The sequence below is a fragment of the Venturia canescens genome, chromosome 7 (assembly GCF_019457755.1).
Source record: "Venturia canescens isolate UGA chromosome 7, ASM1945775v1, whole genome shotgun sequence".
In the NCBI taxonomy this organism is placed as follows: domain Eukaryota; kingdom Metazoa; phylum Arthropoda; class Insecta; order Hymenoptera; family Ichneumonidae; genus Venturia; species Venturia canescens.
The window spans coordinates 1,627,025-1,654,118 of NC_057427.1; the positions used below are offsets into that span (position 1 = coordinate 1,627,025).

The window sequence follows — 27,094 nt, forward strand, 5'->3', positions numbered from 1 at the left end:
AAGGTACCCTGCGCATGACGGGTACTGATGTACAGAATAAGCGTACTTGGGAAAAGGAAAATTGTGCGGTGTCCACTGATTCTTCTACTATCTTGTAAAATAACATAAAAATTTTATTGTGGTCCATAATATCAGGTGGTAAATAACGATTCGTACTTGACCAAAGGGGAAAAGTCATATTATTTCTTACTCGCATTTACGATCCGAGATGCGAAACGTGTGATGGACGTGTGATGTTTCGTTAATGGTCATACCGAATTCACGTTTATTACATTCTTAGATTCAATATATTCTCGATAAACGTAAAATCAACGACGGGTGGAAAACTTTTTTTTTACACATAACTAAAATGTTGTACATTTCGAGCATACGCTTCAACACGCACGCAAGGCATAAACTGGACGGATTGAATATTATTCACTGAACTAACGTGTGAACCAACCGATAGTTTCAGGAATGTAACATTGATGAAATGTTGTTGGGTTCTCAATGACTCAAAATAATGTTGACGATTAAGCGATCAGGCACGTATTTACAAAATTCATTTGTCGTACACGACAGTGCACATTATATTTTAAAAAATCGTCTACACAATTTTCATCCTTCCAGGTGATAAAAGAGAAAAATCTAACGAATCAACCACAAAGGAATCGGAGCTATTCCACTCGAGAAACAGCGAGTGAGAGGGGAAGGGTAAAGAGAACGCATTCGAACACTTTAAAGTGATGGCCGCCGCCGCTTTTCATATCAATACGAAATAAAGTTCCTCTCCGTAGAGAGTAATAATGCACTTGTGTGATTCTGTATACACTTTGATCGTATTACGAACGATTCACGAAATTCTATTCACACCATACTCGTCGGCGAAATAGTTTCACACATTAAACACACATACACACATACCTACATGCATACATACATCAAGATTGAGAATAATAATGAAGCACAAAGAAAACCTCATGACACAAGATGGGTACACGGGATGTCCGCAACTGTGAAAATTTTCAATGAGGATCAAAGTCTGTCAGTCTACTGATAATAATGTGACGTTCGTTAGTCAATACCGTTCTTCTTCCCTGATGAGTTATTGAACATTAAAGGCCACAAATACTCTTTTGTGAAACGGTCACAAAATTAGAGTAAGAATAAATGGTACTCTGAAGGAATGAAATTCACAAAATAAAGACATCCTTAAGGGAGAAAATGTATCCTGTTTTCTAGTATCTTACTCATAAAAAAAAATCCAGTCTCTATCGATAGCGGTTCTGGACATCGGAGACAGTTGGTCTCCAGTCGAATGTTGACTAATTTTAACATCTCTGGGTGTAAGTAAATTTTTGAAAATAAAATGCTGTTCCGGCAGTTCGAGTAGTAGCTAAAGCGCATGAATTCAAATTTGGGTAACAATGCATAACTCATTGGAAATACGTTAACGGGGAGGGTCGACCGAAAATTCGGGCCTGCGAACTCAGGGATTCAACAAAGTGATCCATCAACTCGGGACAATTCGTATAATAATATGTTTGTGTATATATAATATATATGTATATCTGTGAATAACTAATTGGTGCATGTCTATATCACAGAAACGGAATGTTCCGTTTCGTTAACAGTCTTTTTTACATTATCGTCGTCGCCGTCACTGTCTTGTTGGTCGTTACTGGGTATATTGTGGACTAGAGACATATCTTTACCGTCGTAAAGGGAAATGGGGTGATCCTCGTTAATCGGGACTGCCGCATTAACGAGATTCTCAACGGAAGCGGCGGTCATCGTTATCGCTCCATCTCCGTGAGACGCGATTGAACCGAGATTATCATTAGTGATTGGATCGCAGCCACTGCACAAGTCTTGGTGCGTTGTCTGCGTTTTCATTGCACCGCCGCGTTTAATACTACTGCGTAACAAATTGGCGACATCGGCGGCCGTCAGATTGGAGCTACCGCTGCTATTGGGAGTTCTACTCGTTCTCCCACGGTCCATCGTCGAGTGCGTCCGTTCGATATAAGTTGGCTCGATTGTGCTGATCCTGGTTGTACGGTCGATCGTTCTCGGACGATTTCGCTCGTGATTATGTTGTTGTTGCCGCCGCCGTTGTTGTCGCTCCATGGAATTCCTCATGTCCGTTAAATCCCCGGTCATCTCACGAGCCATCGTTGTCGTCGTTGCTATCGCCATGGCCGTTGCCGTGTTCTCTTGCAGCTGATGACGCTGCTGCTGCTGCTGCTGCTCCGACAGTACGCTCTGATTCATTTCGACCAGAACGGTCGCGTAATCCGGTGGGGGAGGTGGCTGCTGCAGCGCCGATCTTGTTCTTGGCGTACTCGTTTCTCCCAAAACACTCGCTATCCTACGCACACTACGACGAATACTTTGTCTCAACATTTTCGCTATTCTAGCACCCGTTGCTGTCGTATAACTCGGAGGAGGTGTGTACTTTGGTGGTGGATCCTGGAATGGTACCGTCGGCGGAGATGGCGGTGGCTCATTCGACGATCGCAATATTCCATTCCCATGTATACTCGTCGTACTCGGCTCGTTCCCATAATTTATCGGTAAAGTCGTCGAGCCATTTGTATCCAATGGAGGGCGGTACAACAATTGTATACGCTGAAAACAGTAAGAGACGGAAAGAATTATTTTTTTGTATATTATGTGTAACATATCCAATAGTGAAAAAGAGAGCGAGAAAAAATAGCTCTTAAATGTTATTTTCGTATTTCGTATTAAAATATCGACTCAAAATCTTTTGCTTTTTTTTTTTTTACAAATAAATTTGTGTCTGAGTGGAGAGCAACTTACGTTCGCATTGCATTGCTCACAATGAGTATAGTTTATCTCCATTTCTTCGGTCTTACGAGAGCACAAACAAGAAAGAACTCGGTTTTGAAGAATACACAACAATGAAGGACTTTGTAGTTACATTATTCTCGTTCGAGGATCATTCTTGTATATGAGATGGTTATACTTACATCGAAAATATCGGGAGGACCGCTGTTGAGATAACGACACGTTTGGATAATTGCGACACCCGGAATAATGAGAATCGGTATTAATTGAATTGCAGCCCCCAACTGCCGTGCCCATACTGACCAATAATCACGGCTGCTTCGTCGATAAACGTAAAGTTCTCGAAAACCACTGCTCTTAAAAAGCGTAATACTGAGAACCTGTAAGCAGAAGAAAAAAATTTATAAACCGTGAAATAGTGGATTTCCATTTGTTTTAATATTTTGTAGAAGGAAAGAATTCTCGGTTGCACAGAAAATATTGGAGAAAGATAGGTGCCCAAGGAAGAACAATGAAATGGTCGAAAGAGCGAATAACAAATATACCATAAGTGCAACAGGCAGAATAACGTTCCACGTAAATGAGAGAAGGGGTCCTGCCCAGTGTCTCATACATCTTCCGGTCGGTGGAAATAATTCAGCAACAACGGTTTCACCCGTGTGAGGACGTCCACGAACAGCGAAAACGGCCCCAACTTGGACTAGATATAATATCATTATCCACCAAGCACCACCGACCGTGTAGTCCAAATAATAGACGACGTAAATCCCCCACTGCAATAATTTAAAAACAAAAATTGTATAGCTATAGTTTTGCAATAAAACAAAAAATGAAAGCATGGATGAAAAAAAAATCTTGGTACTATTTAATTAGACGATAAAGTCTTTATTTAGTGTCAGATTGCACCGATACAGCTTTTGAGAAATGTATACCGGGGATGCTGCGCGATGAAAGGCTAGTAGACCGACCCGTTCAGGATTGAACGACCGACGAGGCCGATTGACTCGTGCTCAAATCGGTAATCTTTATATCGAGAAAAATAACATCATTTTTCGTGAGCCCGGTGCATCTTGTAAGCGTCGAATGTGGTATAAACATATCGAAGCCGGAGTCTTTGTCGTAACAATCATTATTTTCGTCGAAACCGTGCGACTTGGTTTTCACTATTTTTCGTACATCATTAGCGGGATTTTCTTGATCGCGAAGGGTTACGGTCGCTCGTAAAATACACGGCCAATCGAGAAGCGGATCCCATTCCCCCGGAACTACGCGCAGACAACCAATGAGGTGTCTACCCGTCCATTGACGCCTCCCATTCATCAATAATTCCATTCTCAGTGCGTATCCGTAGTCTTTGCTATAGAAAACAGGACTCTGAGTGATCGTATCCTTTTCTTTGGCATCGTTCATTTTTTCTTTGTACCGATCGATACGCCACAATAGTCGTCCGGTCGTTACTGCTGCTGCTGCTGCTACGTGGTAACTCGGAGGGACAGCTGCCTTTTCTCGTTTTTCCATTTCACCCAATAAATACTCGTCTTTCTCAAGAACGAGATCCTCCAACAGCTCCATCATTCGTTTCGATTGTGATTTCATTTTTTTTAAGCTGTCCTTAAGCTCCATTATTTCGTTGGCTCGCCTACGAATCTCAGTAACGACGATTTCTATTTTTTCCGACAACAGATTTTGCGTCTTCTCCAACTCTTTCGATATTTTACATCTTATCTCGAGCTCGAGCTTGAGATCGTTGCAACGTTTCGATTGTTCGTCCCACAGGTCGCGAACGATCGCGCTTTCTTTCACGACGAATTTCGTCAAATCGTCGACTTTCAGTAGCAACTCGTTCTGCTCTCCATACTTAATCGCAACCCCGCCATCATCCTTCATTATTTGAATCTTCTCCTGCAGTGACACAACACTGTTCTGCAATGTCTCAAATCTCGACGAGATCGCGCCAAAATTGCGAAACATTACTTTTTCCATTTGTAGCATCGCAGCATCGAGATTTCTAATTCGATTCTCGATAGCCGAGTTTTCCTGACGAATTTCATCGAGTCCTCGACACGTCAATTGTCTCAATGCCGCGAGTGATTTTTCCTCTTTTTCGAAACGTCTCGATGTCACCGATGCGTTATGCATCAGCATATTCCGGTCTGCCTCAGCTGAGGCTGAGGCAGCGTTGGCTGAGGCCAACGATGACCGCAACGATATCAGAGTCTTATCCACGTTTTCTTTCCACGTTGCTTCGTTACTCGTCGTTATTCTGCTCGATCGAGGGACACTATTCCACCTGGCCGAATCGGGTGATTGTGCTAACGCTGGGCTCGTTCCTGGTAAAAGATTGCTTTCATAAATTCGTTTTCGACAATATCTTTGATGTAATCGAAAATTTTTACGTGGTACGTAAGAGCCACATTTTTCAGGACACTCCACGAGAACGGCTCCACAAAATTGCACGTGTTCAGGCAAATATCTCTCTTTGATTGGCTCATTGCAGAAGTAACAAACACTCGGCATCGTAGTCGTCGTCGTGGTCGTACAAGGCTCCCGGTTGCTCATTTTTTAAACAATTTTTACTGTTCCTCTTGTGCTTTCAATCCTTTTCTCGTCAAATATTTCAGTTTATTATTGTAACTCAATTTAAACGCATTGTTACTACTATTAATATGAAACGTTGACGACGATTAATTTTTGTTTTTACGCTCAGGCGTGTGAAAAGTGTGAAAATTCTGTCGAGCATGCATTCACTTGTCATTCGTTCGTTAAACACGCGTATAACTATCGACGATTCGGTATTACACACCGATGTTATAATTTTATTTGAAAGGGGGGTCGAAAGAGGGGGGTGGGCGTTTCCTCATGACTCGACAGCCTCGTTCGTCGTGTACTCGTAATAATACGTACTTGGTATTGGTGTTGGTGTACTCGCTCGCTCGTCTCCCCTAACGCGGCCAGAACTCAACGAGATATAAGTTGATATTCTGGATATGTCGAGGAAGAGATTACCGCGACGTTCCTCGATCGTGATAAGATATTGAATACGAGACCTCGGCTGGTTCTGAGTCACTAGTTTTTAATGGGAACGCGCCCTTTTTTACGCGTTCAATCACGTTGAAGCGGTATGATGCGTCGTCCGATAAGTTACACTTATGGGATTATTTGGAAGTGACAAAAGCGAAAAAAGACACTGTCTCGATGACGCCAAGTTGTGCAACGAAGATGGAATTGGAGGATAAAAAAATGTTCGTATCTAATCTAAACTGTCGAGAAAGTGATTTACTAAAGCAATAAAAGTCGCGTTTCGACGTTGCATAAAAGATTGTCGGGCACGAAAGAAAAAGACGAGCTTCAAGCGCGCGAAGGCTCGCAATAGAAAAAAAAATAATTTGCTCGGCCAATAATGCATCGACGCTATTTCGATTGAAAAAACTCACCTCAGTTGCCATAGGCAGACCCAGTACATATGCGCATGCACAGCTGAAGAACGTAATCGTTGTTTCCCATAATTTCAGAATTTTCGTGTTGATCGCCATTATTCCGGTTATAACGGAGTGCCATATTGCGAGCTGAATGAGACAATAATCGAGGATATATCGATCGAACGAATGTTTGGAATACGCAAGAGATAAATTAGCCATTGAAGAGATTCTTTTACCTGCTGAGCGATACCGAAAAGAATAAGAACGAAGTAGAAGAGCACGGCCCAAAATGGCGAGACTTGTTCGGTACCGAGTATTGCTAACGTCGCTGGGACAAGCTCGGTCGAGAGTCTGAGTGCTTGGTAACCGGATTCTGTACCGAGGTCGGCGCCGGGTTTAACCACCCGTTGACCGACTATGAACGAAGCATGAGACATGAATCTCTCCGGCGTGTTGCTAAATCCACCCGCTTGAGCCGGTTCATTCGCGTTACGCATAAACGTGTATTCCGATATTCTTTCTGTAACGGTAGACGTAGCAATGTTATTTGTCTCAACTCGAGAGGTTCAATGGAATTCAGTTGCATTTGACAAATGGCATCTCGACGAAACTGACCGAAAGAGCTTGTAATATAAAAGTAGCCGTAATGTCGCAATATCTGGACGCAGGTGTTGGCTAAAAAAGCTGAGAGTAGAAGAACGACAATCGTCAGAACTACGACAATGCTCGTGTCCCTTTGTAACAAGTGTTTGTGCCTGTTGTGAGCGGCTACCTGGGAACAAATTCAAGTGATAAACGAATAAATATGAAATTGAACGAAATCGGACTGATCGTTGACATGTTCGATCTAAATACCTGCATAGCCGCAGCGCCGAAGAGTCCCCACGTGAGAAAGACCTCGGAAGAAGCTGCAACCCACGATTTGCTGTTTATGAAGAACTCACTCCAAACGGTCGCAGGAAATAATTGGTTGATCGAGCCTGGCGGTGTCAAACCGAGTAGTTTCGTGCACAACACGAGCGTACCGAATACAGGCACGAGCGTCAATACGTATACGACTTTTCCGTACGATCTCAGGCCTGAAATCAGCGTAGCACCGTCCTTACAACAATTGCTTCCCACTTTCGCAGCAGGCATTTTTTCCTCGCGCCACACGTACCTTTGCTCAACGAGACAAATACGATCATCCACATAACAGCGAGGTTAAAGGCAACTTGAAACTTGAGAGTGACGATACCGGGATCGGGCTCGTTCAGGTGATGTCTCTGGAGTACCACACCGCTGAAATAATCGGGCACCGTCTCCTCCAGTTTATAATTGCCACTCGAGTTGTGCAGCATCCTCGTGTCATCCCGGTAGAGCAAAAACGGTTCGGCCCAACGATACCTGTCCTGCTTCGTGATAAACGAGTCTCTGCGTTATCGAGAAAAATGAAAAAAATATTATTCGACAAGCGGAGGGAATATTTCGTGTCGACGAGGCCGATGCGGACCAGGGGATCGTGAATTACCTGAAGTAAACGAACATCCACGACACACCGATAATACTGTAAATACCGATCAAGGCTTGAGCAACCAGCAACGCGATTCCTACGCCATGAAAAATCGGTGATATTCGCCACATGTCGACCGCACCTGCTCCCAGTCTCTGACCCAAGCATACTTGGAGAGTCAACAATGGAATACCGAGTATCAATGAAAGCACCAGAAACTGTACAATGAAATTTGCTGAAAAAAAAAGAGCAGAAATTCGTGTCTCGTTAGGAATTAATCTCGATCATTGTGCACCCAATGTAGCGTGCACGAAACGCTCTTACGCTTACCTCCAAACTGTACGCTGAGGCTGGCGAAACGACTTATGTTGAAAAGTCCGAGGGTACAACCGAGGCACGCGAGAGCAGGACTCAGCGGATGAGGCCATCTCCCGAGAGAATTCTCGTCTTCATCCTCGTCGTCTCCGCTGCCGCTACCGCTCCCGCTCCCACTTCCGCTCACTCGCTCGGCTTCTCGTTGTCTGCTCTCACAGATTCTGAAATTTTTTTACCACTTTTATGCCACGCAGAGATAGCACATTGATTTCATTGGAAATGTCGTAGCATGTATTTTTACTTCGTAGATCCACAGGCTTCGAAATTACCCAATTTTTACCCACAATTAATACAGAAATCAAATCATTCGTGTAGAAACTTTTTTTCGCCCGTTCAGTCGAAACTGTCGTCGACGTGATTGTCGTTCCGCGCATGAAAAAGGGCAGGAAAACGAAGAAAGAACATCCGGCGGGAAGCGCATCGTTTGGCGCCATCTGCCCATTCGAGCAGTAATCGAGGCGGTTTGTTTTGGTTTGAGGCAGGTAGCGCGGCCGGACGGTACTTTGCCGAACGAACGTGCCGCTCTTCGTATGGTTAACGCATTCAAAGCGAAGGTGAACCGGTCCAGGTGCAAATGGCTTAGGCATCGATGAAACAAATTATCGATTGTTTATCACAACGTCAATTGAGTCTTGAGTTCTCGTATATTTATTATAGCTCACTCAATTCGATCGAGCTAATGAAAATTTGATGAACCCCCGATACGATGCGGCGGTAATAGGAAAAAAAATTATCACTATTTTCCAAGCCTCCGACTGCGGAAGCAGGTAAAACAAGCTCTGCATTTGGTACGGTTAAGATACGAATTCGCGATAAATATTGGTCGCTCGCTATTTTATGAAAGCGCAAATTAAGCAAGTTCACGCGAATCTAATAGAATCGCGTGAAATCGTCACCCTGGGCGACGGTTTGGATTTAATCCTCTCAAATTTAAAGAGTAAAAAACGAGAATAAGAAAATAAAATGTATTTAGGTACAACGATGTCTTGAGAAAGCCTTGTTACCGATGAAGATCACTTGGGAATGAAAAAAAAAAAAAAAAAAAACACTTGTTGAGGTTACGAGTAATAACGACGTAAACGGTGGAAGGTTTGACAACACTATGAGCCAGATGGTTTAAAATGTAGACACGCATACGCACATAAATAGAAAATGACTGTTGTCACATTCTCCTCGACGATTTTACCACGAAAGTATTTTAAACGCTATCATTGTATTAAAAATTTATCAATTTCAACAAATAAATTAAACATAATTTTAATAATTGTTAGAATGAATTTTAATCGTTTCTTTGATCATGAAAAGAGCAAAAAAATTAAGTTGCTTTTTTGAATCACAAGTAACAAATGATTTTCGTTAATGGATTTCTATCGAATTGAAGCTTATGAAAAGTATTTTTTATACGATTATTGATACTATTGTAGTTCATAAAAAATGAGAAAAAAACGAAAAAATCGAGGATTATCAGAATATTTGAGCGCTTCCCCAGGACTTTCTAAGGACAAGTGAAATTCACGGGGTTTTCATGGGCCGCTGAAATTCCACCAATTTAATTAATAGCCTGGAGAATGACAGACGGAAGCTTTATCTTAAACTATTATGAATATCAGTACTACCTGATACGTTGTCTTCGTTGACTATAGTAAAAATAGTGACGACACGATGTCGTATCGTGGTTCATACTTCGCGCAACGAACAAGTAAAATCCCGAGGAGAGTGCCTTAACGATTTTCTTGTACGGAAGTTGATCTTCACTCCCGATATTCGCAGCGCGGGCGTCACTCGTTCCTATTTCCCCAGAGGATCGAACCGATCGAAGATATAAACTATTATTATGATTTCGCACTTATTCACTTAGCACAAAGCAATCAACGCTCGATTTTTCAATTTTGTATTTGTCAAATCGAGTTTTAAAATGACGAAACCCATCGCACGATTTATTTAATTGGCTTTTTACGTCTACAATTATGATTCAGTCTCAAAAATAATCTGAGATTTTGAGCGAAAAGAAGAATCGGAATTGAACGATACACCGAGTTTGTCATAATTATTGAGACATCACGAATTAGATTTCAGCTTGACTGTGGCACCCCGCGGTATCCGAGTCGCACTTTGGCCAATCCAATGTGTCCTAACCTTCTCTCCTTCCCCCTCCAGCCCCTACCGCGCTGCAACAACGGCAGCCTTCCTCACTCGTGTGTACTATTCCTGTTTTTTTATACTCGTTTGTTGTTTGAAGACGTCAACGCGCTCGCTCTTTCGCTCGCACGATCGGACCTTGACACAACACCCAAGTGTTCGTTACTGCTGGCTGATCGGCGGACTGAGGACTGACTGACCGGCTGAATCTTGCCCGATGGCCTCACCAGTATTATTCCTTGTCGCACTTACTATATCGCTATCGATGGAGACACACGCACGTGTATACGCACACAACGCGGATTCACGCATCCTTATAATCTTGCTACAGAGAAGTATGTCTTGCGAAGTTGTGTAATGGTATAACTGTATACCAATCACGTGACAGGACGATTCCTTTGTGTAGTGGACGACACTCGTGGACGCGCCACGAACTAGCGCACTTGCTGCCGCCTGCCGCCCGCACTGCTCCACACTCGTTCGAGTCGAACGTTTATGCGCACATTATCCTCCTTACATATTTTTTCTATTAATTCACCCAGTTTTTTTCCGTGCGCATCGCATTCTCGTTGTTCAAGAAAACAAGTCTTTGTATATCGTTATTTTGGTTTGTAATAACCGTTCTTCGTTTGGTGCGAGGCGTATTGTGAGATTCTCAATTCTTCCGTTATCGATTTTGAGTTCAAGTTGAATTCAGAAATCAAATTGAATACCCAGTAATAAAATTTTTACCACGAGTTAGTTCGACAATACTGAATTTCACGATAAAAAGAGAGAGAAAACAGACGACCAAATTTTTGTCCGAATAACTGAACGTAAAACGACATATTGACACAACCGACTCTTTAAAAATGAAAAGCTCCTTTTTGAGTGCTCCACTAATTTAGCGTACCTGCAATTTGTCGATGAATTGCGCTGCACTGTATCACCGCGAGGCGAGCGTGTATGTATAAGCATAATATAATTGAAATCCGAGACACGCTTTTTATCTCGTAGTTCATGAATCCGATTCGATAGATCGAGACGCTCAATTGAACGCTCCTTTAACGGTAATTCAACCTACCGACGATTCTCGTGAGCGAGTGGCCTCGACCTTCACACCGCGTCCCCGAGGTGCTGTATCATTACCAAATCTCAATACCGCGCCACCTTCAACACAACTCAAGGTCTCCGAGCGCACAAATATCCAAAGCATTGATTATATATACATATTCAAGAAACCGATATAAACGACTTCATTACTCGGCTCAACTCCAGCTAATCGCCCGACAATTTCAGAGTGACTTTTGCCAGCCTTTATTTGAAGACAACTTCGGCAAATCCCGAATAAAATTTCCTAACCTCATTCCATCACTACAAATAACCGACATCGTTCCCAATCGTAGTTGGATTTAAATTCTTTTAAATTCATTTGAAAAAAGTCGACGCGTGAATATTTTTCTCGCTGAACGATCGTTGTATTATACCCTCCTTCGCTTCGCGCTCACAGAATTACGATCGAGCATAGCAAGTGTACGTCGCAGTGAGCTGGCTACGCTACGATTGGTTATCTGTTAGAACAGTTGGAACACCGGGGGAGGAGGGGAGGTGTTTCGAACAGCAGAGCCCGAAAAGGGGTGAACCGAGCCGATTGGTTAGGTCAGATAAAAGCCGCACAGTTATTCAACTATGGCAATTCGATAAAAAATCAACAATTGCGAAATATCCGTACCGGTAAGATGCTTTTTCAAGTGTTTCTATTCAAAGTTTGTGGCGTCACAGCAGTTGGGCGCGCGCATTTTTTTTTTCTTGGAACACTGAAAATTTACAGCGGCAATGCGGTGCGATCCCAACGATCCCAACGATAAGGGTGAATTTCCATAGACCGAGCGTTCCGAGAAAAACCGTTAGATTACGAGTGTATACATACACGCTGTTCCAGATGATGATCGCATGCCATGTACCTTTTTACATGGCTAAATGCTAGGCCGACGATGCTATACCGTTACAACTATGATTTCATACTCAAGATTATTACGAGAGTTATTTTATAAGGCGAAACGAGGAATAAGAATATAGTTGCAAAAGCCAGATGTTACGTTCAACTTCGTACGAATGGGTATACGAGAGGCAGCTCAAACGCCATTTTTCCAACATTTTGCACAATCGTTGTTTCTTCATTCTTTAACGGAAACGAAGACTTTACGGATTATCACGCCCCGTTCAGCAAGTTTTGTTAGCATTTTAGACCGTCATGAAATGAAACGAATTTGGATGTCATTTTCGCAAGCAACTTCTTTAAGAGGAACGAGATCCTCGGCCATACACCGAAGAGAGAGAATAGGACAAAAATCTTTTTGCAGAATTTTCTGTCGTATATAATTTTCATAAATTTGTGTTTGTTGCATCGAGTTGCACGTCGTTGGCCAGCGTGAAATTTACCTGCACGTATTTCGAAATAATCAACTCAGCAACGGTGGCTACGAACGAATCAGCAGTGTTGAGAGTGTTTAGAAAAATTGTAAGAAATTAGTTGCGGCAACTCGAAGATGAAAAACGGACGGAGAGCTCTTCGATCGTCACGTCGAGGATTCTCGCTTGATTTTAAACCGGTATTATTCTTGTCTTTGGCTTTGACTCGATGAGGCAGCACCGTTCGATGAGAAAAAGCGGATTCAGATGGAGCCACCGGACTCGCCACTGTTGCCGCCGCCGGCCACCGAACGTACCCACCTACTTGTTTACTACTCTCCATTTCCTTCTCCCGCCGTCCGCTATACGGATGAACTCGTAAATTTTTATTTTCTAAGGTGTCTGTCGGCTATCTGCTAGCGTCACCAAATCCGATTTCAAAACAAAGAAACGAAGGAAAAATTTATTGTTAATTGAAAACCGGCGGCGTGTGATCCTCAATTCCTGTTACGAATAATTACATCGAACGCATAAAGCATAAACCGGTGTGGAAGCACCGGCGCATGGAAGAGAATGAGACGATATCTCTTCGACTCGAAAAGAAACCAGTGGAATTGTACACGAAAATAATCTCGATCGGATTCACTCGCTAATTTTATTTTTTTCGTCGTCTCCTTTAGAAATGCATAACTTTAGACATCTCTTTTTGGAATACCCAAGCTAGTCGATCGTCATTTAAAAAAGATAAAATGGCTCTTGTCATCGTTATTGCGGTTATTGCTGTCTCCATCCTCCTGGCATATATTCATGTGAGAACTTTTTGTAATAATCCATTCTCTGGATTTCGACTCTCTGGTAGAGAGTTGACACCCTGCCATCGTAATCACGTTGAATCATAAAAAAAAATTGTAACACATTCCGGGATTCGTGACGCGAGTTTGTCAAGTGATGATTCGGTAATCGTAACGTCAGTGAAATCGCTTCACGATCCTGGGTATTTATTAAAAGACAACGAGTGTCTGAGATTCCGTGGAGTTCGTTCCACACGGAAATATACACGTAATAATACCGTGACAGGTGCGCGCGCGCGCGCGTGCGTGCAGCCAGTTGAATTTTACTTCTCCTGCAGGCTAAATCGCGGCTTGTCCTGCCACGAGCAGGTAGTTATCGAAATAAAAGGCGAACATGACTCGAGTCTCCCCCCTATCTACCTACCTGCAAAATAATCAATAAGAACCTGAATCTCCGAGGCCCGTCGTATATCGTTTCCTTGTTTTTGTACTCGTACGAGCATGCTGCACGAGGGGACTAGCGAAGCCTTGGCGGTCGCGTCGGTCAAGTGTTTCGAACTTAATTCGAATGCGTTTAGCTCATTTGTTGGAACGACCGAGTCGTCTAGTGCCACCCGATATTTCGCATTATCATTTGAACTCGAAGGAATCCCGTTACGCCGAGGGAAATTCAACGAAAACGTTTCTTCCCCAACAGTCGACGAAAATGACTGACAGGATGACCGTTGGGGGGGGGGGGGAGGGAGGAGGAGTGGAGTGGAGGAAACACACCAGCGGCAAAAAGAAAATAAAAAGAAAGAGCGAATAACGGGTGTGCTTTGGGTAAAAAAGTATCGCTTTTTTTTTTCTTTCTCTTCGCTCAGCCGCGAGTGCGCAAACTGCGAAGGATATTGTTGTAATACTTAACGAACCACGCTTTCAGACGAAAAACGCCAAGGGAAAAGTCTGAAACTACGGAACGATGAATTACGACACATGTGTATAGCCGCGAACAAGTACTTCCTTCGCGAGCAAGACTCGATGTATCTGACATGCGGTCATATGTACACAAGTACGTATATAGTTGCAGTTTTACGGTGTATTGTTTCAAAGAGAGCTGGACGAGAGAAAAGAAAAAGGATAGAGGCCCACTCGCGAGGCTGTTCGCACACGAAGGGAAGAGCAGGTCGAAGGTAGAGCGGTGCGCCTAACCTAGATTTATTGTTACGTCGAGCGCCGCGAGCGCGGGGAACGCCGCGACCGGCAAAACATGGAAATACGATCGAACGAAAGAAGCTACGCACTTTGCTTACCGAGGGCCCGAGTCGATTCGTCGTCCACCCCAAAATTCCGATACCAAAGTCTCCCGCGCATTCTCACAAAACTCCGTTTGCCCCGGGGACGGATTAAAAATTCCATAGAAGAAACACTGTGCATCGTCGTTATTTCTAATGCCGTCGACATAACCTCGCTGAGGTCGCGTCCATTGCAGCGACAACGATGACAGTCGTTACGAAATATAAAAAACGTATTGTTTTCACAAGTACGTGAGATGTCAAGAGTACTTACTGCTTATTTATTCATACATTTGAGTAGGTAGCGTGAATACAATGGTGTTTGAGTGTGCGTAGAGAGCACAGACGTAGGAGGATCCCGTACGGTATGAATATACGTTTACGTAGCGCGCGCCCAGCGAAGGAAAGTCGCGCGCAAGCAGGATCGCGATCCGGGAGGACAAAGAATCGGAATAAAAAGTTACAAAAAGGATTAAACTTTGACCACCTACGTGCTTCGGAGAGGTGAAACGATGAGAATAGCGGTAGTTGATGATTTGTCGGCACACTTATGGCCACCGTGAAAGGGAATTGAGAAAGGGGAGGGGGGATTACTTTTGATCGCATTTGAGTTGAACCGAGCACGGGCGACCGTGTCAATATAAAAATTAATCATTCCTCGAGACCTTACGACAGCCAAAAGGATCAGGAAAAACGATCGTTTTCACGTTCAACTAGGCAAACGAATGACACTGAAATTTGCACCGTCGGAGTCCAACGAAATAGTGAAAAAAAGCCTCCAATAATTCCAGTGATTCTACAATTTGGTTCCCTCTGCCGAATTCCCGATTCGTAGTTTTTCAAGCTGCACCGATACGCATCGTGAAATAAAAAATTGGTGTGCAAATTTTTTTTGAGGTTCATTTCGTTGGACTCCGAGCTTCGGCGTCGTCACAAATGATACGACGCTGAAGTTTCCAACGTTGGAATCCAACGAAATGAATGAAAATAAAATGATTTATCCATCAGTTTTTTATTTCACGAATCATAATTGTGTAGATTGAAAAAATACAAAGTACAAATTCGACTGGAAATAAATTGGAGAATTACTGGAATTATTGGACAGTTTTTTAGATCATTTCGTTGGACTCCAACGTTGGAAACTTCAGCATCGTGCAGATGATAGAAAAACTTTGGGAGATGTCCACGGAATACGAGCTTCGTAATGAGGCGAGCAAACGCTAAATCGAGCTGTTGGAATACTCACCTTCTCGGTGGACTGTTGTTGCCGGTGATGAGCGAAACCGGATGTTGATTCGGGGTGGAACAAAGGTTTGCTGGTTCTTGAGAATCGGTGCAGTTCACTCGAGCGTGACCGGGCGCTGGCACAGTGTTATCGGTGTCGTTGTCATCCCGAGGAGGAAGATGAGGGGGCGGAGGCTCGTTGCCGGTGCGAGGGATCGATCGAGAAAAAGAGCGGCGTGCGTTGGCTTGACGGGTGCGTAAATTGATCGCGTGTCTCCGGCCCCGTCGAGGGCTCGTGGCGACTGAAGCGGTGCTGCCGCTGTTCCGTTGATTGTAAACGGGCGCGCTCGAGGGTCTCCCCGCAGCGTCGGTCGCGAGGAGAGATTCGGTGGTAGAGTTGGTATGAGCAACGAGAATTTCAGGCGCTATCAGAGCGATATCCGGAAGTGAATTCGGCCCGGAAAGAGGTAAGAAAGTTGGAGCTCTCAGATTGGTCTCGGAGGCGGCGATGAGAGCATCCGAATTGGAGCCACCGGCGCCGGCTTCGGGCAATCGTAAGTGGCGCAGTCGTCGCATCGAGGCCCGGAGCCAGGAAACTCGCGGCGAGCTCGTCGAACGGTTGTCGTCGTTGTCGTTGTTGGCGGGATTGATTCTTCGCTGGATCGTGCTTTCGACTGCCGACCAACCGAAATCGCTGGCGCGGACGCGGGAACGCCGATTCCGATCATTTTCACTGGATACGAGAATCGCTTGGTCGCTCTCAACCTCACAATCGTTGACGCAAGACGCCTCCCCGGCGCATTCGTTGCTAAAAAAAACACTTGAAATGGGAGAATCGTTGCTCGTCGAAATGGATGCTCGACTGCCGTCGGAGCTTTGAAAATCGGGATTATCGAACGAGGGCGAAGCCCCGGGGAAGAGAAGACCGCCGATAAACGTGTCCGTCGTAACGGGATCCGAGAGCTGCCCCTTGTCGGCCCTAACGACGCCGACGGACATCGCAACACTGCCGCACTCCTTGCTATCCCCGACAGCGGTCGCGACCGCCGCAGCGACGCGCGCTCCTTCGCCACCGTCCTCCTCCTCCGTCGCCACCTTCTCGTCATCCTTCAGCCGAGCAGTCACCTTCCTCCCACCAACTTTGGCCAAACTCTCCGTCCTCAAATCGGTGGAGACGGACGACGACGACGACGACGATCTTCCTCCTCTTTCTCTTCCTTCCCTCCGACTCGTCGTATTTTCATATTTAGACCCTTTTTTATTGCTCCTCCCGTTGCTACACTCGCTGCTACTCTCGTTAGTTACCGCTCCTGGAGTCTTACATACGGTTTCCGGACAGGCAACCGAATTTTCATTCGGTCGAGTCTCGTACTCGGCGACCCAAGACCAATCGACCTCTGAACACTCGGACGAATACGACGCTGCTGAATCCTCCCCGGTCACCGCTACCGCGATCGCTTCCTTCGCCATATCCGCCTCCTCCTCCTCGCCATTCCCTCTGGAAACATTCGAACACGTGCGATTTTACGATACTCATCCTTCGGAATTTAACCCTCGAAGCCTACTTTAAATCTTACGAAAATTAAATTCCTTTTGTTTAAGTGCTTCGTGCACGAAACGGACTTTCTTAAGAAAGTCTTGAAATTTAAACCGAGTTATAGAGACTATGCGTAAAAAATCGCTTATCTTTCCATATAAGGAATGAACGCTTCTTACGAAATTAATGAAAAATTTAGACAATAACAACCAAGTATGTAATGAAGGTCTGGGAAAAAATCGAGGCGATTGTCTTACTAGAGATGAACGTATATTACGTTAGAGATTTAACGAAATTGGTAATGAGCACTCGTGTAACCTCACGTTTGCTTATTTCAGCATTTCTTTAATACTTTTTTCTTGATTCATTGCCCTTTGTTATTTAATGCGATTCTTAACATAAAAAACTGTAGTATTTTCGCCAGGGACGAATGAAATTTCGGGGGTTCGGTCAGTGACGAATCCCCGAATAATTGATGGCTTGTAATTTCATTGGCCAAAAGATAAGTTGAAAAAATGTATTTACAATTTCGAATTAATAACTCTGACATTAATTTAGAGTTATTATATCCTTAATTAGGGAGTCAAAATCGATCTAATTTAGACACCCATAAAATACGATTCTTCGGGCATGATCTTAGCAATATTTCCTAAATATTTCAACGCTCCGAGACCTACATCCAAAAAACCGATTCGCACAGTTCGGGGATTAAGAAAAATTTATTGACAGAATAGAAAAATAAGGAAAGCTCACCCGAAGTGATTGGGAGATGTGTCGAGGGGATCAATGGCAAAGTAGTCGGCACTTCCGGACCCTCCGGAAATAATATCTACATCGATTCTCGTCGATCTTTCCAAGCTACTTAAATCCCGATTCTTTTCTTCTCGCTGACAAAGCGTAACCGGACTCCGCGAGTTTCGTAAAAGCGTAGCTTCATTCCCCGTTATTATTCCATTGATCCCGCAACTCGTTAATTCAGGTAGTTCATCAAGCGGCAAGTTTGTAGTATTTTCTCCATCGACTCGGTGCTCATTAACGGAAAGGGATGAAAGTGAAGAAGAATCGCTCGATTCCTTGCGGACGAGGGTCGTGGGCTCGAGGGGATAAGAGGGTGCCGAGAACGCAGCGGTGTCCCTACCGTAACGGGACTCCTTCCGTCTTTTCTTGTCCGGTGGCTCATGATAATTTTCATCAATAATCTCGTCATCGAGCTCGGATAAAAAATCAAATGCGACATTGATAGCTTCTTCGGTCTCGTTGATGGCTTTCGAGCGAGGCTGTTGATAATTTTTCGTCACAGCCGGCACCTCCGTGGCCTCCGTCTCGGAGCAGCGAGCCTCGCCACTGTCGCTCTCGGCTCCACCGCCCACGAGCGCCCGTTCGGCATCGCAATTCCGTATAACCGGTTCGAGATTTTTCGTGATGTCACGAATCCGTTTTATCGTCTCGGACGACACGACGTCGATTCGCTTTTGACGCGGCACCAGTTTGTCGTGGCCCAAGCTCACCAGTATGTCCTCCTTCTCGGGCACCCTTCCATTCTCATTTTCCCTGCCGATTGATACTTCTGCACGACTCAACGATAACTTTTCCTCCAATTGAGGAGGACACACGTCCAACAGGTGCTCGAGCTCTTCGGGCGACCCGTCCCCGGGCGGACCGTCGTCGCAACGATTCCCCGTTCGCGCAGCAGACCCCGCGTCCACAGAGGCACGGCTTCCCTCCTCGGCGCCCTTCGCCACTTCCTCAAGGTCGATTAAATCTCCTTGCTGCTGCTGCTGCTGCTCCGGGATGATGCTCGACGACGCCATTCTGCGGTTGCGGCACGCAGCCCGATCCTTCTTGTCTGAAAGCATGTTTCCAATTGTTACTTCCTTTCTTTTTGACCCGTGCAGGTCAAACTTTCAAGTTTTACCACTTTCGAAGCTCTGCATGCCCTCAGTTGGCGAGGAAACCTGGCTTTGTGCGCACGTGTTTTTTTTCGGGTTATTCAGGAACGCAAGTATTAATGCAAGAACTGAATTACTTTTTTTTTTTACTGTAAATAATATTCACAGTCTCATTGAAGAGGATGAAGAGGGACGGTAAGATGTGAACTTTGCAGGTGGAATGACAGACGGAAAAACGAAAATACAGTGCGCCCTTCGTACCAACGTCCACAGTGTGTGACGAGCACCGCAATATTTGTGCCTCGATCGCAGAGGACGCTATTAAAATATAATTTTTCGATGCTGTTTTCATTGTTATTTCCATCGAAAATATACGATTCGTGCTACAAAAATAGCACTTTTGCCGTTATTTATCCATTTAAACGTTCCGCTTTGATTTTTCGACGTCGACCTAAAGTCTCGGGTTCGAGCTTCAAGATAAATATACTTTTTTCACAGTCCGTGGCAATTCTAGTCCTTTTTCTCAAAAGTATAATTATATCTAAAGAGTAAAACGGCGTTTGATTTTTGTGTCCATTAATCAAGAATTGAATTTTTAGCGATTTTTTTTAGCAAAACGTCAGATTTCGTGGATGGTTTTTTCACCTCTTGTTCTGACGACTTTGAAATCGTAAATAGAAGACAATAAAGATTCTCGATTGTTTGGAAAACATGTAAATTGAAGTTCAGCCGATTCAACTCGACTTGAAAAACTCACTTACGTTATGCTCAAATTTCGTGTAAAAAGGGTCGATTTCAACGTAAAAATCCCCGTCCTTAAGGAGTTTCGGTACAGGCGATACAATGTTGCCATGCTAACCCATGCTAAAAAAATTAAAAAATTCAAAAAGTTCAGAATTTTATAAAATTTGGTGAACATATTCTTTAGTGCCAAATTTGACTATACAAATTTTTTAAGATTTTTCTTCTACACAGTTATCGAGTAATTGATCACTAAAGTTCACGTGTATAAGCATAGCGTTTCTATATATATAGGTATACATTCCGGGCATAAGAAATCTGCTTTAATGCGTAATTACTCGATAACTAAGTAGAAAAAAATTTAAAAAAAATTTGTGTTTTCGCACTTGATGTTGAAGAACATTATCACCAAATTTCATCAATTTCTTAACATTTAGACTTTTGTACCGAAACTCCTTAAAATGTTAACCGAGAATGTTGCCGCGCGTTCACCACCGTCGTCGTGGCTTCGGGACAAAAGCTGCGTCGTCGCTGCGACGCAGCTTCGATTTCTGTGCGGGCCAAAGGTGATAATTTAAGCATGACGACTTTAAGCGATAAGCAAAGATAATTGGTGCGCGCGATCTTCCTCGCTCGTCGGTATCTCACTCGCAAAAACAAAAAGCGTTAATAGCGCCATTACGAAGAAACGGAAGCAGCTACCGTGCGATTTATTTATTCACAATTCTTCCGAGGACCAATTTTAATATCGCGTATTATATTAGGGTCGGAGCGGCTGCGTGTAGTTCGACAAATAAACACGTTCGCTTACCGGTGGAATTTCGCCCGAATCGCCAAAACGCATCTCGCAAAGCTGACATCATTATTTATCTACTTGGATTGTCCTTTTTTATCTCAAGGTAACTCCTGTACTGCGTGCTAGTCAAATGAGTGTTAAATTTTCAAAACGCTTTAGACCAAGTTTAACGTACCGCTTAAATGTATTGTCAGCGGATTTGTATTACAGCGTATCTTATTAACGTGAAAAAATATATTAAAAATTATAGTTTTGCAAAAGCGTCAACTGATAAATGCAAATTTCCACGGTGACACATTTTCACTGGTATTTTTCAAAGAATTATCTGCGTTTTTTCATCGATTTTATTGCAACGAGTCTCATTTTGTTCGTCAATTGGTCCTGTATGAATCCACCTTATTGTTTTTTTTTTAACCCTCACTAGTCACACCTCAAGTTTCTGGTGTAATAGTCACACGGGGTCCAAAGTTACCCCACTCACTTTGGGGGACGATAAATAATTGAAAAACTGTAAAAAAATAAAAAAAAATAAAAATACTGCAATGTATTTTGGACCTTTAAGAAACGACCATAACGATTTTATTCTATTCGTGTTATTTTTAATATTCAAAAAAATGTCGAAGAAAAGAATGCAGGAAAAATGACTTTTTTCACAAAAATTGATGTAGAAATCGTAATTTTAAATTAATAAAAAAAATCAACTCGTTCTATAAACCTGAGAAATCACGCTTTCAGGTAGTATTGGTTAAATTTCTCTTCTCAAAAGTTCGAATTATCGACCGAGGGCACCACAAGTCCCATTTTCTCGAAATTTCTATTTGGTATCGTCGATCGAAAAATGGCTGGGGTCCAATATACCCCGTGTGACTATTAACCCTAGAACGCATGACTGGGGTGTGAGCACACCCCACGCGAACTTCAAACTACGCTCCCGTCCTAACAAGCGACATTATCGACTGATTATCGACGGATTTTTTTATATATAAATTCAATTGAAATTAGTTTTATCGTACATCATTCTTTTCGTTATAAAAAAACGAAGAAAATGGTGTAGGATAAAATCAGTTTAGCATCGTAGGACCGGATTTATAAGCAGAAAAAGAGTGGGGTGCGTTCAAACCCCGGTCATGAGGTTGAGGGTATGAAAAAAGGCACATTAGGTGTAAGGTTAAGGATTAACTTAATCGTTTCACTGTTGCAGCTAATTGTTCATCAAGTGAAAAAACTTTTTCATTCATTATTTCTGAGGAAATGAGTTCAAAGGAAAATGTACGTGGTGAATTCGCAGTGGATCAGTTGAGGAACAAAGTGGAGCTTGGTGCAATAAAATCGGTTAAAAAATACCGATGATTCCTTGAAAAATACCTGTGAAAATGCGTCACCATGGAAATTTGCATCCATCAGTCGATAGTTTTGCAAAACTATAATTTTTAATATTTTTTCACGTTAATAAAATATCCTTGAATACATATCTACTAACAATAAGTTTAATCGGTACGTTGAACTTGGTCTAAAAGCGTTTTGAAAATTGAGCACTCATTTATGACTAACACGCAGTACAGGAGTTACCTTAATTTGATTCTCCTGTGGATCTCGACCGAACGAACCTCCGAACGCGTTAATCCCAACGGACTTTCGAAAATATCAGAATTTTGAAAGAATCACAACGAAACTGAGAGTGGATCGATCGATAATTACACGACGAAACTGTCCCACTCGAATGACCGTTCCTTTCGTCTCTCCGGCTCGTCCGTTGAGCCAGCTCGAGGGCTCTTTCGCTCGGAGGAATAATATCTATTAACGGCATAACGATAACTATACCCTCCTTCGATCCTTTTGTGCGATCCGGTGGGGGCGGACCGAGAAATCGTTCCGTTCATGAGTCCCGTCCCAGAAGTAAATCGATTTTCTTTTTTTTCTTCGACGAGCTCTTCCAACGATAATTTTTCGCGTTATTAAAAAAATTGATTGAGCGTGCCCATTGCTCGAGCCCATTTTTTTGCGTGTCGATAAAAATTTTTCACCTTGTTACTGCGAGATTATGTAAGCGCTGACGGAGCGTTTCATTTCGAGAAAGGTCGTTACGCAAATAAACGCTGATTCTCGCTTAATTTTCTGCGATCACGGACACACCCAGCCGCGCTCATACACCTGCGGAATATGATATCAAAATCCTTCGGAACAGCTGCCCCGTGTTTCGCTCGACGTGCAACCGGAGAGCACGAGAAAAGAGAGCTTTCCGTCACACAAGAGTCAATGCTGAAACGTTGTTTTTGCGCGGAGATGGGCATTTCTCGAGGGAAACAGCTGTCCCGTGTGTGTAAGTCGATGCTGACTCGACATTCGTCAATATTCTGCTGACCCGGTTTGGCAACGAGAAAAAAAAATATTGGAACTCTGATTAGGGTGTTGACCGAGCGCGCCGCGTCGACGCCGGGGATCTTGAAGAATCGATCGAGGGTGAATCACAAAATCAAAATAATCAGAATTTTATAAAATTTACGACACTGAAGTTTGCAATGTTGGAGTCCAACGGAATGAAGGAAAAATATATTTGTAATTTAGCCATTTTTTATTCTACGAAGTATCGGTGCAGGTTGGAAAACTACGAATTGAAAATTCGGCAAGTAACGAAATTGAAGAATTACAGGGATTATTGAAGGGTTTTTTTACATCATTTCGTTGAACTCCAACGTTGCAAACTTCAGCGTCGTTCAGGAGTTTCGGTACAGACGTCTAAATATTAAGAAATTTATCAAATTTGGTGATAATGTTCTTCAACATCAAGTGCGAAAACACCAATTTTTTCAAAATTTTCTTCTACTTAGTTGTCGAGTAATTACGCATTAAAGCAGATTTCTTATGCCCGGAATGTTATATATGGAAACGCTATGCTTATACACGTGAACTTTAGTGTTCGATTACTCGAGAGCTATGTGGCAAAAAAATCTAAAAAAATTCATATTGTCTCATATTTTTTTAAATACATTTACCAAATTTTATGAAATTCTTATAATTTTGAAATTCTTTATATTTTCAACGTGGTTTAGCATGGCAACATTGTATCGTCGCGATCCCACCCTCCTTAAGGAAGTTGAGGCATTAGAATGAAAATGGTGTCATCGCTTTTAAACTGATTGCATCTTATAAAGTGAAGCGTAAAAAAAAATCAGTTAAATTTTCAGACAGTTTAGGAGCGTCGTTGCCGAGAAAAATCAATAACAATTTGGGCCAAATAACATGTAATCTTATGGAAGTCAAGACACATTCAGTGATATCTCCGTTAAAAATGATGCTAAAAAAATGAAATTTTTTGGGCAACATGAGCAAGGCTTGCCGAATAATGTCAATTTTTTTCAGATTTATTAGGAGATTTGCTGAGATTATATTAATAATAATCTGTTATCCGCGCAGTTTTTTGAGGCTAGGATCGTCACCGTTCGTGTTTTCGACTGAGCTTTCACCAGTTTTTCGTCTTTTTTTTCCCAACATTTCTTTAAAGTGTATGTAACATTGCCAAACTGTAAACTGGCCTAACTTTTGAAAGGTACAGGTCATAACTTTTGGGTAAAAAAAATGACTGTACAGCCTCAACTTCCTTAATGAATGCGATCGTTTCATCACACGATGCTGGAGCTATGTTGGAGTCCAGCAAAATGAAGGAAAACAACATTTGTAATTCACTCATTTTTTTATTTCACGACGTATCGGTGCGGGGTGGAAAAACTAAGAATTGCAAATTCGGCAGAGAACGAAATTGGAGAATGACTGGGGAATTATTTGAGGGCTTTTTAGATCGTTTCATTGAACTCGAACGTTGCAAACTTCAGCGTCATCGTTTGATCAACGTGTATGAGCGATTTCTCTCAATTTTTTTTACGTACAAGAGAAGAATTGGCAGCAGGTTTGACTCGCACCGTACGCGAAACGATCGATTTTTCGCTCGGTCTCTCGAGCCGTGGACTGTTGTACTACAGGCTCGTAACTACCTTATCACTTTTACTATACACTTAGAGTATACACGCGACTGGAAATCGAGCGACCAGCCTCGATGTCCCGTCAATTATTTATATCACCTACGTATCCGTCCGTTATTCTTGTTTGTACGTCTGTGCCACCGATACAAAATTCACCCTTCCATCGTTTCCCCTTTCAATATGCGACGCTCTTTTGGCCACGGTATTTTTCGAGATGAAAGCGAGAAGCAGCGAACGACCAAAAGCGTGCTCGCCTAAAGAGCAATATTTTCGATCAATCGAATTTTCACTTGCTCGGATTCGCTTTTATTCAGCCCAGAGATACTTTACCGCGTGTGACATTCGATCGAACCGAAAAACAAACGCGAAAACAGTTTTGACGCATTTTGAAATCGAAATTATGATGAAAATCACTGCGGGCGCGACACGCAGCTGGTTATCGAGTATTAAAAAAAAAAAAAAAAAAAATTGTCCAACGGAGCTCTCTCGCATACAAAAGCCGCCAAAAGTGGTGTCGAGCTGAAAGAGAAGTAATTTTGAAAATAGTACATACCTTATTCACGCAGGGAAGACAAAATCCAAACGAAACGGTTCGTTCATGAGGCCCTCCGCAGAGCCAGTTGCCGCGGGCACATGGCTTCTCCAACGTTATAATCCATTATTCGACAACGCTAACGGCCAAGTATCGCGTCGATGGAACAAAAGCTTCGTGACCGTGAAATTTGGTAAAATAGTATAAAACAAGGGCGAAGCGAGAAGGATGCTAGAAATCGCGAACTTATCGCGTTGTGTGGTCGCTGGGCGCATGCGCACTCGCTCCGTATATAACGCTCGAGTCCCGCTACACTGAAAAACTCGCTCGGGGCGGCATGAGCGGTGCGATAAGAAACTTTGTCGTTGTCGTTAGGAGTGTACGCGCTCTTCTAGCGGCCGGCCACGTTGCACCGTTGCACCGATTCAACACCGAACTTTTGATACTCGACGACGAAGCGGGATGCAAAATCCGACTAAAAATGATGATACTACCGTCTAGTCACGATCGGTCGAAACTTTTGTTTTTTCTTTCCTTCCTCTATTGCCGCTCTTTAACTCGCATAATTCAACTTTTTCGAACGTTCTCCTGCGCTCAGAGGCTTCGTTTACTTTCGAACTGTCAAACGGCGGTATATAAAAAAAATGTTATGACTTATGACGACCCGGGCCGCACGCACGAGCGTCAGGTTCATCGATGCAGCGACGCGAATCAAGTATCCCGGTTCACTCTGGTAATCGTCGGTCCACCGTTTCTCAACACTCGGAACACTTATCGCGGTATCCAAGATTTGAGTTGACGAAATTGCCGCACCGTGTCGTCTCGGTTCTCACAAGATTTCCCATAATTTCCCATAGACTTATAGTCGACAGTATTGACACTCGATATTTCACTGAGGCACACACATTTCGTAACACTCGGTCAATCGCACATTTATTTATTATCTCTGGATAAAATAAATATTCATTTCGGTATTTATCGGGTTTGATTTTGCTCAACGGAATGCGAAAGTCCGCTACTTATAGCCCAGCACCAATCGCGGACGAGACGATGAGAGAAGGAATCTCGGCAGGTTCGCCGTGAGCATGCACTCATGTGTTGACTCACAGCCACGGTCGACGACGAATCGGTAATCGAAACCTCCGAACACACGCTGCTTTCCAAGCGCGCGCGTGCGCATCTTTAACCATTTATTTAATATTATAATTGTATTTATTTAACATCAACGCTCCCCACTTTTGGTAGATCATTTCAATTTTTATTACATCACGCAGCGATTTGACATCGGCTTTTTTATACAACGTAATATATCTGTTTGTACATTGTTTTGATTTTCGATCGTCGACGAGACTCGCGTGATCGGTGGAGAAAGTCACGTCGTTCCGACTGAGAAAAAATCCACCAGCGCTCACAGGGCCGAATAAATCTATCTAACCGTGTACGGAATAAATCACGAATTTAGCGAGGTACCAATAAAATATAAGTACGAATGCGGTAGGGTGGTTGAGACGCGGTGAAGGAGGAGCGGCCACGAGTTATCGGGACGAAGAAATGGTACGCGCCGGACGTCATTGGCACGATCGCCACTGTACAACTAACCAAGAACGAAGCACGGAGCGCTGAGCCGAGTCAGCTACGCTAAGAAAACCTTTCGTTCGTAAGTATTCTCTCATTCGTACGAGTCACACAAAAGAACGCTCTCGTCCATTCGTATGGCAGCAGTGCGT

At 43.3% G+C, this 27,094-nt stretch overlaps 2 protein-coding genes across 3 annotated transcripts; both read right to left on the reverse strand.

Annotated features, from left to right (window-relative positions):
• Positions 1 to 92: 92 nt before the first annotated feature.
• On the reverse strand, positions 93 to 26,718 carry bdg (bedraggled). Of its 2 annotated transcripts, XM_043423774.1 has the most exons (14): positions 25,389 to 26,718; positions 18,186 to 19,278; positions 15,918 to 17,393; positions 8,032 to 8,237; positions 7,720 to 7,936; positions 7,369 to 7,622; positions 7,065 to 7,288; positions 6,825 to 6,981; positions 6,446 to 6,729; positions 6,225 to 6,356; positions 3,336 to 3,563; positions 2,973 to 3,170; positions 2,803 to 2,853; positions 93 to 2,610 (listed from the first exon to the last, which is right to left on the reverse strand). In XM_043423774.1, exons 2-14 carry the CDS (start codon positions 19,241 to 19,243, stop codon positions 1,576 to 1,578), a joined length of 5,520 nt encoding a protein of 1,839 aa, XP_043279709.1. In that variant the 5' UTR covers positions 19,244 to 19,278; positions 25,389 to 26,718; the 3' UTR covers positions 93 to 1,575. The 2 variants fall into 2 exon arrangements, with proteins under 2 accessions (XP_043279709.1, XP_043279712.1); XM_043423777.1 differs by lacking the exon at positions 2,803 to 2,853.
• Traf-like (TNF-receptor-associated factor-like) lies at positions 3,593 to 5,698 on the reverse strand. The gene has a single exon (XM_043423796.1). The coding sequence runs from the start codon at positions 5,347 to 5,349 to the stop codon at positions 3,763 to 3,765; it is 1,587 nt and encodes a 528-aa protein (XP_043279731.1). The 5' UTR covers positions 5,350 to 5,698; the 3' UTR covers positions 3,593 to 3,762.
• Positions 26,719 to 27,094: the final 376 nt, after the last annotated feature.

Coding starts and splice junctions, on each gene's coding strand:
- Traf-like (XM_043423796.1), bottom strand. CDS start 5,349: ATGAGCAACCGGGAGCCTTGTACGACCACGACGACGACTACGATGCCG.
- bdg (XM_043423774.1), bottom strand. CDS start 19,243: ATGGCGTCGTCGAGCATCATCCCGGAGCAGCAGCAGCAGCAGCAAGGA. Junction 7,289..7,368: donor ATTTGTCTCGTTGAGCAAAG/GTACGTGTGGCG, acceptor CGCTGATTTCAG/GCCTGAGATCGTACGGAAAA. Junction 6,982..7,064: donor TCGGCGCTGCGGCTATGCAG/GTATTTAGATCG, acceptor ATTTGTTCCCAG/GTAGCCGCTCACAACAGGCA.